The sequence below is a fragment of the Hibiscus syriacus genome, unplaced genomic scaffold, assembly GCF_006381635.1.
Source record: "Hibiscus syriacus cultivar Baekdansim isolate YM2019G1 unplaced genomic scaffold, ASM638163v2 tig00003041_pilon, whole genome shotgun sequence".
NCBI lineage: Eukaryota > Viridiplantae > Streptophyta > Magnoliopsida > Malvales > Malvaceae > Hibiscus > Hibiscus syriacus.
In genome coordinates this window covers 4,545,593-4,559,644 of record NW_024061960.1, presented here as the reverse complement: position 1 = coordinate 4,559,644, position 14,052 = coordinate 4,545,593, and the positions used below count along the sequence as shown (strand labels likewise).

General features: G+C 34.3%; 1 protein-coding gene and 1 pseudogene across 1 annotated transcript; one reads left to right on the top strand and one right to left on the bottom strand.

Annotated features, from left to right (window-relative positions):
* The first annotated feature begins 6,669 nt into the window (after positions 1–6,669).
* Positions 6,670–8,753, top strand: LOC120169513. The gene has a single exon (XM_039177643.1). The coding sequence runs from the start codon at positions 7,109–7,111 to the stop codon at positions 8,327–8,329; it is 1,221 nt and encodes a 406-aa protein (XP_039033574.1). The 5' UTR covers positions 6,670–7,108; the 3' UTR covers positions 8,330–8,753.
* A 79-nt stretch (positions 8,754–8,832) lies between these two features.
* On the bottom strand, positions 8,833–12,931 carry LOC120169523 (annotated as a pseudogene).
* Between the last annotated feature and the right edge of the window lie 1,121 nt (positions 12,932–14,052).

Below are 14,052 nucleotides of genomic sequence, written 5' to 3'. Positions count from 1 at the left end.
TTGGGCCTGTCTTCACTTATTGGGCCGGAACTTGGTCTTCGGGTTTAATTTGTAAATGGGTCGGGTTTGTAATTATTATTTAATAATAATAATAATATATGTTGGACGAAAATGACTATCTACAATACATATTCGAATTTCGATATGATTCGAATGTAAAAATATTTACATAATATCAAAGTCTGAATACATAGCATAAATTTTGAAGCCGATATATAACATGTCTCACATAACATATTTATCCGAATTGAATTTAATACAATAATATAATAGAACAATCATGCTTCAAACCAATTTTCAACCAGTCAAACAATTATCACAAAACAGATTTAGCACCAGATAAAGACACACAATGATTCAAATACATCATCACGACATTGATCATAATTTAATTATTTCAGATTCAACAGAAAATTTATTAAACATAATTAAAACAGTTGTAGGACGATAAGACACACACCTTAAATCATATAGCAATAAATATACTAATAAACAAAGACTTTTATGGTCGGAATCTTGAGTTGAAAGTTTAGTGGAGAAAGGCGACACGAACCTAGAAAAGCTAACTAAATTAATATTCGCTGAATTTGAAATGAAAATAATAAATGAAAATGGATTTGTTCTCTCTTTAATTCATAACAATATATAGGGTTTAGGAAAAAAATAAAAAAATACTCTATAAATTGATAAGATCAAATTCAACTAAAATAGAGATAGAGATAAAGATAAAAATAGAAGTCCTATTTAAAAATCAACTCTAAAATAGATAGTTTACGGAATATATTTTTAAAAATAATATAAATAAATAATATAATAGATAGATAATATAAAATAAACAATTTAAGATAATAAGATAATATTTATGAGATAATAAAGAAAATGATTTGAAATAAAGCAAACATAGGAAATAGAATTCTAAATCCGAAAATTTGAGAAAAATTAATTACTAAATTGGTAAAACTAAGAGATAAGGCAATATCTTTAAAATTAACATTTATTCAATTTATTCCAAAATTAAATAATCGAAGCCAATAAAAATTATGATTTATCAAGATTAAAATATTAACTCAGATTTTGGGTGTGACATCAACCTTCTTATGAGCCGTTAATAAACTGCCTTATCTTGTAACACCTCATCATCAACGCTCCCTTCTTTACTTTCATCATACTTTACTGTTGTATACTTTTTATTTTGTTCTAGAGGTGTAATTGCAGGTTATGCTCCTCCCAAACCTGATTCCTCAATCAACTCAAGTGTATATTTCCTTTGATTCAATAGTATCCCTTCTTTAGATCTCAAAGCTTCAAGTCCAAAAAAATATTTTAAATCTCCTAAGTCCTTCATCTTGAAATTGTTGTTCAAGAAATCCTTGAGTTCTTGTACTTCACTACTTCCAGTTATTAGCAAATCATCAACATAAATGAGTAAAATGACTATCCCAGATTCCTTTTGCATTGTAAACAATGAGTGATCATACATACTCTGCTGATATCCACCAGAAATTAAATCTTCAGTAAGCTTCAGGTTCCATTATCTAGAAGACTACTTCAATCTATACAAAGACTTTTGTAGCCTAGAAACCATGGTCTCCCCTGGCTATAAACAGTCATTTCAGTGAACTCCCCCTGCCTGCCAACACCTTCAAGCAGAGACATGTATACCTCCTCATGCAGATCTCCTTGTAAAAATGTATTGTAAACATCCATTTGATGGATAGCCCGCTGAAAAATAGAAGCCACAACAAGAACAATCCTTACAGTAACCAATTTAGTAGCTGAAGAAAAAGTGGCAACAAAGTCTATCCCTTCCTTTTGATTGTAACCCTTAGTTACAAGCCTAGCTTTTTACCTTTCAATGGTACCATCTGATTTATACCTAATCTTATCAGCCACTTGCAACCAATATAAGTCTTCCTCATGGGCAAAGAAACCACATATCAAGTGTTATTCAATTGTAAGGCTTGTATCTCATCCTGAATAGCTTGAATCCAAAAAGGACTTTTGACAACCTCATGAAAGGTTTTAGGTTCGGGCAAAGAAGAAATGGAAGAAAGAAAGGCTTAAGTATGAGATGGAAAATGAGAATAAGAAAGAGAATGAGAAATCGGGTACTTGCTTGAAATAAAGGAGGATTGGTAAGATTGCACATAATCATGAAGCCAATTTGATGGTTTAAACACTTTAGTAGATTTTCTAAGACCGTCATTAACAATAACAGGCTAATCTACAATAGGTGTATTTGTTGAAATGAAATCTGGACTTAAAGGAACAATAGGTAAGGGTGAAGCAAAATCTGAAGTATTAGTATCCAAATATGAAGTTGTAGGAGAGGATGAAAGAACCAAGAAAATCAAAGTTTGAAATAGAAGATGAAGGAGGAAAGAAACAAGAATTTTCTGGAAGTGGTAAGTGAAAAGGGAAAACAGTTTCATGAAACTTGACATCCCTACTGATAAAAAAATGCTTATCTTCTAAGTTGAACAAGAGATAACCCTTTTTAGTATAAGAATATCCAATGAATACTGCAGCAATTGTCCTAGGTGAAAATTTGTCTGTAGCCTGAACCCTTGTAGTATAACACAAACACCCAAAGACTCTTAAATGAGACGGATCAAGAGACTTATGAAACAAAACTTCAAAAGGAGATTTCCAATGCAAAACAGAAGAGATAAGACAATTAATAAGATAACAGGCTGTCTGAACACACTCTCCCTGAAATTTAATAGGAAGCTGATGTTTCTTCTTTCGTTTAGCCACTCCATTCTATTGAGGAGTACAAACACAAGAGCTTTGATGGATAATACAAAGAGAAGCAAACAATGGTGAACAGTAAGAATTCAAGAATTCTTAGCCATTATCACTTCTAATAATTTTGACCATGGTTTAAAACTGATTTCGAATATAAGAAAAGAATTCTTTAAGGAAGATTATAACATCACTTTTCAATCTCAGCAAATACACCCAACACATACGAGTATGATCATCAACTATGGTTAAAAAGGATCGATGGCCACTATGTGTGGATATCCTCTAGGGTCCCCATAAATCTATATGAATCAAGTGAACATGCAGATCACTCCTAGTAATACTAAGAGGGAAAGGCAAGCGAGACTGTTTGGCCAAATGACACACAAGACAATTACTCAAACAATCATTATGCAATTTAACATACTATAAGGAATGCAATTTAAATCTGCAATGGGAGCATACCCAAGACGATCATGTCAAAGTTTTGTGTTATTATCAATAGTGGAAACAAACATGACATAATGATCAACAACATCAAGAAAAACAAACTTGACAATAAAAGTAGAGAACTCAAGATTACATTGAAAAAAGAAATCAAACCAAAATCAAAGCTAGAAGTATCAAAGTAATACAACCCCTGTGACTCTTTACCAATCCCCCTTGTCCTTCCATGAGATTTCTCGTAGAATACAATAATGAGGATAAAAAAACAACATATCGGTTAAGATCAATGGTTAACTTTGAGACTGAAAGAAGGTTATGAGTAAAATGAGAAACATGGAGAATGTTTGTGATAAAGTTATGAGAATTAAAATCATAAGAACCAAAATAGGTAATAGGGGTGATCCGACAATTTGGCAAATGAACCATTCTAGACTTTGAAGCACATAAAACAGGAGACACTAAGTTCTTAAAATCAAATAACATATGGTCTGTAGCTCTTGTGTCCAAAATCCATACAATCAAATCATAAGAAGTTGGTAAACATCGAGTAACCATACATGCAAAACTGATATTTGCCTCAACCAGTGGTGTTTTGTGCAAAAGACTCAAAAGCTGTTGATACTGCTCATGAGTAAAAACCAGAGCAGTTGATTGATTACTGGAATTAAGGGATTCAGGAGTTGAAGTGGAACCTTTCACCACCATTGCAGCATGAGAATCTTTTTTTTTGGTGAACTTAAAATCGGGGGAGGGGGAGGAAGCCAACCAGGCAATAATAGTTCTCCTTTTTGTGACCACGAATCTTACAATGATCATACATGCAATTGAAGCGACGTCGATTATTGCTAGAAGAAATACTCGAATACATAGCAGAAGCATCTGAGTGTGACAGACAACCAGAAAGATGAATACGTTGAGATTCTTCTTGTAGGATCATCAAATATGCCTGGTTGACTGAAGGGAGGGGTTGTATCAAGAGAATCTGACTCTGTATCGCCGTATATGTTTCATTCAGTCCCATAAGAAATTGAAAAAGATTATGCTGAGCCAAATATTGAGAATTTTGTTGAGTTGCTTCCTATTGACAATCCAAAAACAGAACTAGTGCATTGTTCTCATCCCAAAGGAAAAAACGTCTGGCTCTAATACCATGTTAAAATGAGCTTTAAGAAATACCTCAATTTTCATATATGAATAAACAATACAAAAGTATGATTATATACAAGTAGTAAACTGTTAACAATTAACCTTGATTATCAGGCTAACAACTAGCTAACTACTATAATAAACTAACTATGAATAAACAATTAAATATTCTCAACATTTATGTCTTAATTCTGTTGGATATTTATTTTGTTAAATTTTATTAATTTATTATACATATTTTGATGAATTGTTTGAGTTAGATGCTATTTGTCGAACTTCTTTTATTTCTGCTTTCACGAGGAACAATTTTTATGTAGAAGCATTTCAGTTCAGGAGACTTGATAGGTTATTTTAGGGGAAAGAAAAGTGAAAGGATTAAATTATAAAAAATTTAAAAATAGACCAAATTGATATAATATATATAAGTTTTAGGAACTAAAATGGTTATTATATCAGATTACATCATCAACTCTATTAAAAAGTAACGAGAATTTACCTGGTAAGCAGCTTGATATCACTTAAGTAAGCCTCAAGTTCGAGTCTTTGTGTATGCAAAAAATTCCTGCCGGGAAACTCATTGACCAAAGTCAGGTTTGCGACACGGGACGATCTAGATTCATTAATGCAAAGCCCTGGAAACTAGGAGGGCAGCCACAAAAATTAACAAGAATTTAACTAACAATGGCTAAAATAGAAAGAAAGAAAAAGTAACATTGACGATGAATTTACCAAAAGAATAATTGAATGATCAAAGTATAAATATGATGATAACAGGCTGACTAAATGAGTAGTATATCCATAAATCAAATGAATTTTCATTGTTAATACTTAATGGACCAACTCAACTGGGTTCATATATTGGGGCATACATAAGAAAAATAAATTCTCTTAAACCCTATATTACATTTGTTTGTTTATAGTTATACAATATTTAACGGGTAATTTGAATTACTAAAAAAAAAAGAAAAAGGAAGAAGCTAAAACTATTATTTTCATAAGAGCAGAGAGCACCTTAAAGGCTGGCTGGCTTCCACCAAAAACTAAAGGTAGGCATGAAAGTTAAAGGTAATCTATAGACAACATGACAGCAATCATCATCCATGGCTTATTTGAGAATACGGTTAATTAACACGAACCAAACAAACTTAGTGATCGAAAATTGTTATCATTCCTTATAATTTCGGTTTCGAACACCATGTACGTTAGGGTATAAGCGTTCAATGTCAAATGATTAAGAGTATTTGAATATATACTACATTGTACTCACTCTAAATTAATAAAAAAAATACTGTTAATTAGTAAAAAAATCCATTTTTATACATTAACTTATATGTAATACTAGCAAACTTTATGGAGGCATTTCAAGGTGAAACTTTTAAAAACTTAACGATGCCAATAATCTAACAAATGATCAAAGTGGCAAAAGGGAATGTTATTCACTACAGAGATTTTGGGTTCGAACAACTGTGTTTGTAAGGTGTATATGCGTTGTCAATTAGTTAAGAAAATTCGGAATAGATATTATCTTCTAATCACCTTAAACTATTTAAAAAAAATTACAATCCCAAAAACCCTTTTTTTACAAATATTACAAAATTATCAGTGAAGAAAGAGCAATAGAACATCATGAGTATCACCATCTCCAAATACAATAGAATAAGTTGGACCAAAAACAATATTACTGTATTTGTCTTAATGATGTATGTAGATCTAGCATGCTGCCTCCCCCCATTATATCTCACCATGGACATGCCTCTGCCATTGACATGCTTTGTTTCTTCCATTTTGTCATCCCCCTTTTCTCATGTTTTGTTGTCTGCACAGTCCATTACATCTCCCAATTTCACAACTTCCCTAGATTGAATCTATCATGGTTCTTATCAACAAGATTAGCAATGTAAACGTAGCATAAATCAGGGCAGGAAATTTCCAAGAGAAAATTCAAGGAATAAAAAGCCATGGGGACCATGACAAAGGGATCTGTGGGTATAACACGTGGTCAAGATCTGATATGAAAAAGAAGCATGGGATTGGGAAACATTTGTAAAAGAGAAAGTGGACCAATGCATTCTTAACTCAGCCTCTTTTTATGGCCTCATAGGTAGCTTTCATGGATCCAATAATACAAGGGCAAAGCATATGAAGATACAATTCTAGTTTGTGTCACTTAGCATGGGAGAGCAAAAAGAGAAGGAAATCCGGGCAAAAGTTGAGAACACACATGACAGATTGATGGATTTGGACCATATTGATTCAAAACAAACTTCATAACATGATGAACACGGTGTGAACACTTATATATATTATTTGATTATTCCAGTTTCTATGCAACTTTACTTAAATTTTGCTGTTGCATTCACTTATCATGTCCCTACATAATTATACATGTAGGAAATAGTATTCTTTTCTTTTTCTTTTTCCCTTTCTGCATCACTGTTTTTTTCTCTTTGTCTAAAGAAAAAACGTAAAGCTAACGCCTTCTCTATGCTTTTTATTATCATTCAATTTAACTACAAGTGTTAAGCTACTCTTCCTGCAATACTTGAATGTCTAAGCCTTTAGCTTTCTTTCTTTCTTTCTTTTCTCATATTCCCTATGTTTGATCCTTTGCTTCCTAGATCAGCTTCGACATATGCCTATTAAAGCAAGCATTTTGATCTTTATACTCTTTTTCGATTTTTGTGTTTTCTGTATTGTCCCTGAAGTAATCTCTGCTAAGCTAGTCTTCGAACTTCGGAGCTTCATTTTGGTTACATGATGAAGAGAAGCCATGAAAGAGAGAGGCAAAGCTGTGGAAGTATACAACAACGATATTGATTTCTTCCAAGACTACACTTCCTCGGATGTTGTTCCATGTAGGAAACATCCACAATCCTCTGCGGCCGGTGTATGCGCGTATTGTCTCAAGGACCGTTTGATCAACTTGGTTTGCTCAGACTGTGGCGAGCAGCGTCTCTCGTCTTGTTCTTGCTCCGAAATCGTCACCAACCCTCGTAATTCATGCACCGGTGGTGAAGTAGGCAGTGCTGTTCGGGTGCCGTTCTTGATAGAGAATGAAAACAAGGATCAAGCTGTTCAAAACCCCGAGGCTAAAAGTAGTAGTAGTGGGAATAATAATACTAAGTCGGACGATGTTTATTTGATCAAGAGAAGCAATAGCAGTTGTGTTGAGATCAAGAAGAAGAATGGTTTCTGGAGAATCGGGAGGTTTTTCAAGAAGAAAAGGGACAAAGAGACTAACTGTGGGAAGAGTGGGTGTGGAGTTGATGAGAAAAGTGATTTGTGGGTGGTTGATTACATGGGAGTGTCAAGGTCAAGGTCTTTTTGCAGTTTCAAAGGTGGTGGATTCTTTGGATCAGAAGATGGAAGTGACTTGATGAACTTTTCGGGTGCTAGGAGCTCCATTTCAGCCGCTCGGAGTTCCGGTGTTAATGGCGGTCTGGTTTATGATCCTGAGAGGAAAAGTGGGTTCAGTGAAGCAGAACATAGGAGAAGTGGTTTTGATAGTGAAAAAAGGGACAGTACTTTCATAGAGTCTGATATTGCAGACATTAGAGCCGTTAGAAAAAGTGGCGCCGGCATCGGCATCGGTGGTGGTTTAATGGATGTTGATGGTGGTTTTAGTGGAGCAAACAGGAGGGTGTTTTCTTTGAAAGAGAGTTATTTCAATGGTGGAGATGATTCAGGCTTCATTGACTTAAAATTTGATTTTCAAGCAGAGTCTAAAGGGGATATTCCTCCTAGTATGAAGAAGGGTGTTTTATCTGGTTTTGGAAGCATGAGAGAAGCTGGTGAATTTAAGCCATATAAATCCAGCGGTTCCATTGAGAATGCACTACCAATACCTGGAAATGGAGCCTTAAGCAATGGGAGTTCATATCAGATGACAATGGATGAAAGAGGAATCAAAAAGAACAAAAGAATTTACAAAGGATGGAAGTGGAATTTCAAAGCTCCATCAAAATTGGAACAATCCAGGGAAGAAAAATGAAACATTGAATCCCCTCACAGTGTTTGGACTCAAAATAGGTCATCATCAATCTTTCAAATTTCACTCCATGTTTTTCTTTGTTCATTTACATATGTAATTTTCTTCACATTCCCATTTCACAACCTTTTGTTTAAGCCTTTCAAGTTGATCCAATCATTAAACATGATTTTCAGAAATGGATGATTAAAGAACCAAAAATGTTTTGTATTTATGATGAGATTAATGGAACTGCAACTTACAAATTGGCCATCAAGGCTTAAAGAATAGGTGGGTGGTAGTGGCAGCCGGCAGCCACTTCCTTGTAGGGCTGCTATAGTGGCAGTTCCCTCGTACTAATATTGTAAAGGTCCCCCCATTTTCAATGGTTTCTCACTATCTCTAGTCTCATATAACATTTTCTATACTCATTAGACTACAGAAAAAAGATTTTGGATCGATTGCCGTGTATGCTCATCACACCTGCTTTATCATCCTCCTGAGTTAGGAAGAAAACAGGATGCTTGCTACCATTAGAAAGTAGCACTCCACAAAGCATTCTCTCCTTCCCCGCACCGCCGATGAACCTCTTTAATCCGATCCACAGACTTGCAAATTCCACTGCAGGTCCAATCAAAGGAAGCAACACAGACATTGCCGGCTTGGGCCTTCCACTCGCAATCTGCATTCGGGGTCCATTCATTAGACCAAAACGATATCATAATCTGTATCAGGCAATTTCACTTCTATACCAAGAATTGCTAAAGTATATATGATATTGATCTATGAGAAATATGGAAATGATTGCAAGAAAATATTATTTTAACTGATAATGAATGTCTTCAACAGAAATATGCCCCATTCAAATGAAACTACGAAATTTCATTATAAAATGCTCAAGGGGCCGTAAGTCTTAACCGGGGATTCAACGTATAAAGAATACTCAGGTTTGAAAAAATCACAGAAATATCATGCCTAATATCTTTCAGCTACATAGTTTAGAAGAAAGAAAAAATAACATTGTTCATACACAACAATTTAGTCGCTTCAGCTTTTTGGTGTTCACCAGGCCATAGAATTGATACGAAAATGACTTACCGGCAACTAGTGTATGACATATGAACTAATATTCTTAACGAAGTAACCATAGTTTCGAGTTACAATATACATCGTCTTCTCCTATGCAAATTATTCGAAATTCTAAAAGATTTGGGAGAACTTAAGATATTTACCAGGTGGTGTGCCACAACATAATCTCCGATCATCAATATGCTTGACATCAAGTCCAATAAACCATGATCCCAGTGAAACATCCTCATTAGCATACTTGTGTAAAACATGCCTGACATAATCATGCATGTAATATAATCATAATTAGTACAGCAAACAATGGAAACACTCGAGAGGCAGGCCTCCAGATTCACACACAAGCTTCATTTTAAACACGGATCTTAAATCTTACTGATTAATCGATATATATGAGGCCAAATCTTTTGAAATGGCATACAACTGTCCGGTAGCATGACGAAAATATTTATTTCCCGCCTCACCAAATTTCCAGTGTTCAGGTTCATGGTATCTCACTCCCCTGTTCCATAACATAACAATTAAGAAAACCAGTATACTTTCTCAAGAAAAAACAATATATCGATAAATATGGCTCACTTTTGAGAGAGGACGGGACCAGATTTCATGCACCCTATGTAGACAAGTGGATTCTTTTGGTGTCTAACTAGAGTTTCTCCAAGTGTCGCTGCATAAATTTAATGGGAAACGTGGACTTAAAAAGCAAAGAATTAATAAAATTTTAACAAACACTTGATTACTGTTAAATACAATGAGTAGTATCATAATTCTTATTGATAATATCTAAGCATTGATCTTCAAGCACAAAGGCTTTATGTAACTAATCCTCTATGTAAAGGATAATTATAACTACAACTAATCCTTTTGTTGTCTGATTGTAAACTTTACTTTTTAGTAAAAAAAATCTCAAAACTTACCTATATTTACATGGACATCATCATCAACTTTGACATATAAATCTGCATCCCATAAAGCGACAGCAGTTGCAAAGTATATCTTAGTTTTTGCAGACAACTCAAGATACCCTTCAACATGGTCCTGATGACATGTAAAACACGTTACCCGTTTTACATATTTAATCTTTTCATACTGTAAGTTTTCATCTAGAGTGTTCTTAAAGAACATAATTAGAACAGACTAGCCCATATACAAGAGATTAAGTGACTAAAACAGCCTAACAGTCTCAAGAAGTCTCCATGCTTCTTATTCTCAGCTTCAATTGCTCGGTCCAAAATACCACCCGTCGTGGCACTGGAAAATATTAAAAAAAAGACTACTATGTAGAAGCATAAAATATGTTCTTAAATTTGTAATTTGGGATTGTTATTGTTGTCATTTCCACCCTTGAATGGTCATTGTCAGGCATCAGATATACTATTTCTGAAACAAACTTAAAAATTTTCGAATCAAGAATCTATACTAGTAAATTTAAATGCTTATAGCAGAATTCATTAGGACACTGTGGAAGTGAAATACGACTATTATATGGTTTCCATACATTTAAGGAGAAGTGCATGTCAAAGTTCAGCAACCAAAAAGTAAAAGAAAGTGAATTAAACCCTCACCTATGACCAATAACAAAGCGAATGATAATGCCGTTTTCATCCTCCAATTTCTTCCGCTTTTCACCTATTTTCCAGTGATTTTTATTTTTAGGAAGGAAAACCGCATCAGATTTAACTCGGCAATTCCAATGGCATAATTTGGGAAAGGAACTAATGTGTGTTAAGAGAATAAAGAAAAGGAAGGGTTTAAAAAAGATCAATCCAACCTTGTGGCATCCACGTAGCACGAACCGAGTCTCTTCTTTTCCAGCTGCTAAAAGCAGTATTAATTCCTATAGCCATCAGGTGCTTTCTTTTCCTAGATTATTTGGCTTTATTCGCATCTGGGGATAACGGTGAGCCACCAAGTAAGGACTCTTGTGCTGCCCTTGCAGCAACTAATTCCATCTCTAAGTTCGAAATAGTCTTATCCAATGTCCTATATCAGAATCGACCCGATAAGTTCGTTGATTGATCAGCCACTTTAAAATCAGATCAACCATAGTTATGGAAAAGCAATACTCACTGTATAGCATGGTGAGTCTTAAAAACCTCCCAAATGATATCTCTGGATACATGCTTTTCTTCTTTCTGAAACAAACAAAGGAAGCCAATCAACCTAAAAACCACAAAACTTCGGATGCCTAATAAAAAGGTTTAGTACAATGTGGGTACGATACTCACAGCTTTTAGATTACAACCCTCTGACATTAGTTTTAGTTTTTCAGTTTCCATTGCAGCTGCCCTCATGATACCTTTAGATTGAGGAACAATCTCCACCCTGTTACTGATTTTACACATTAACAAGCCATCATTTAAGCCTCAATAAAATCAACAAGCATACCACCATTATAAACAAATGAATCCAAAATTTTAACTATAACACAAAAATATTGAACCGTAAAACAAAATTCATAGATGTGCCAAAAGAGGGTCAAAATTTTCAATGAAGTCAAAGGTAATTGGAATTTTTTAGTTCTTCATAGCAATGATCTTCAAAGATGTAGCTTCTATGAGGGGAACAAAGATATTAAAAGCCAAAAAATTAGCTAGAAGCATAAAAACACTTATAGATGTTTATATGCCTCCACAATTTCATTCAAGAGTCCAAATTACAAATATCATTAAACCTGTATTACAGTTATCTATAGCATGTATCAGGGTTCTTCTTGCCAGGGAAATGTTTCAAAATGGCATGAAATGTAATTATGGAAGCAGATTTAATTGATCGTTGAATTATAAGACAACCACCCTTTTTTCTTCTTCCAATTTTTATATAAAAATAGCAACCCTAAAAGGCTGGACCATAGCATTGACTTCCCAATTGAAACTCCTTCAAAGACAAGAACATGTTCAAATCTCAAGCTTTAATACAACTGCAAACAACAAAAATCAAAATAACCCATATTTAGAAAATAAGCAAAGTTTAATATCAAAACAGGTTGACATAGTTTCACCATTGAAATGAAGCAAAATTTAGCTAAGCAAAGATCTTAAAGCAAAGTTCAAAACAATAAAAAAAAAATTGGAATTGGAGAAATGAAAAGCCAAAAGCTTTAAACTTTGAGAATCCAATGAAACTGAAAACACCAAACAAGAAGGATATTTAAAAAATGGGTACCTGTTGGTGAAGAGCATTCCAGCACAGAAGCAGCCCAAGCAAAGAAGAAAAATCCATTTCTTTGATACAAAACTTCCAGAAGACTGCTCTCCTTTGCTTTTAAAAGACATAGTTTTCGAAACCTTCAATCTAAATTCCCTCCTATTTATCAACCACTAGCTATCAAAAGAGAGAAAACCCCATATGTAAAAGTGGAAGCCTGAGGCAAATCAAAGTGACCCAGTTGCAGAAAACGACTCCCCCTGAGATCCTAATTTGAGAAGAAGAAGAAGAAGAAGAAGAAGAATTAGAAACAGAGTGCTCAGTTTTTGGGCTTTGATATTTTGTTGCTTGGGTACTTTTGTTGATGGATTTGCTTGGGTTCTTCTTCTATCTATATATTCTCTCTCAAATTCTCAATTGTGCAGTGCAGGCACGGGACGTTGAATGAATACAAGAAAGGCACGATCTTTCTTCTTACACTGAATTTACCAAATTATCCTCTTGGTTTTGTTGAAGGTGGCTTAATTAATTGAGAAAATAACCTCAGTAACAAAAAATGCCTTATAATATACTATTTTAACCAATTTTTTTTGGATTTGCCAAAATGACCAACTAAATCGCAATGCGATTGATAATTCGTAATGCGATCTCCGGTATCGCAAATCAATTTCCAGATTCGCAACGCGATTCTGACTATCGCATTGCGATTTCCCTAAATCGCAATGCGAATACGTAAATCGCAACGCGATTACGTAAATCGCAATACGTAATCGCATTACGATTTACATAGCGCCATTCGTATTAACGCGTATTTTTTTTTCAAATTCCAAACACGAATATATTAATATATCGGAAACTGAACCGTCCACAGTATATCTCGTAATCGCAACTCATAACCTAAAACCTAAAATCACAACTCAGTCTCATCTCCATCTCTCACTCTCTGCGGCGAAATCCGTCCCCATCTCCGAAGATTTCCATCCCCATCTCCGGCGAAATCCCTCACAACCATTCACGGTCAGAAATCCCTCACAATCATTCAGAAATGGAAAATCAACCTCCGAGGGTTAGTTTTTTTAATTATTTTTATTTTGAAATTTTTGCATTATTTTAGGTTTTTCATATTGAAATTAATGATAAGTTTACTGGTAATTTCAATAATAGATTAATCATTTCACTTAGATTTCTTATTATATTCATTCGATTGCTGCCAATACTGCTAAATTGTTTAGTCTTTAACCCTGTGAAGTTAGTAATTGTCTTTGTTTTGTCTTTTGGTTGAAGTAATGCAGAAGAAGAATAGTTTCTAAACTTAAAATCGCAACATGAAAATAAAAATCGCAACACGAAAATGACTATCGCAACGAGAGAAATGAAAATCGTAACGAGAGAATTGCAACGTGAAATGAAAATCGCAACGATATAATCGCAACGCGAAACCAAAATCGCATTACGATTTTCATTTCGCGTTGCGATTCTCTCGTTGCGATTTTAATTTCGTGTTGCGATTCTCT

Coding starts and splice junctions, on each gene's coding strand:
- LOC120169513 (XM_039177643.1), top strand. CDS start 7,109: ATGAAAGAGAGAGGCAAAGCTGTGGAAGTATACAACAACGATATTGAT.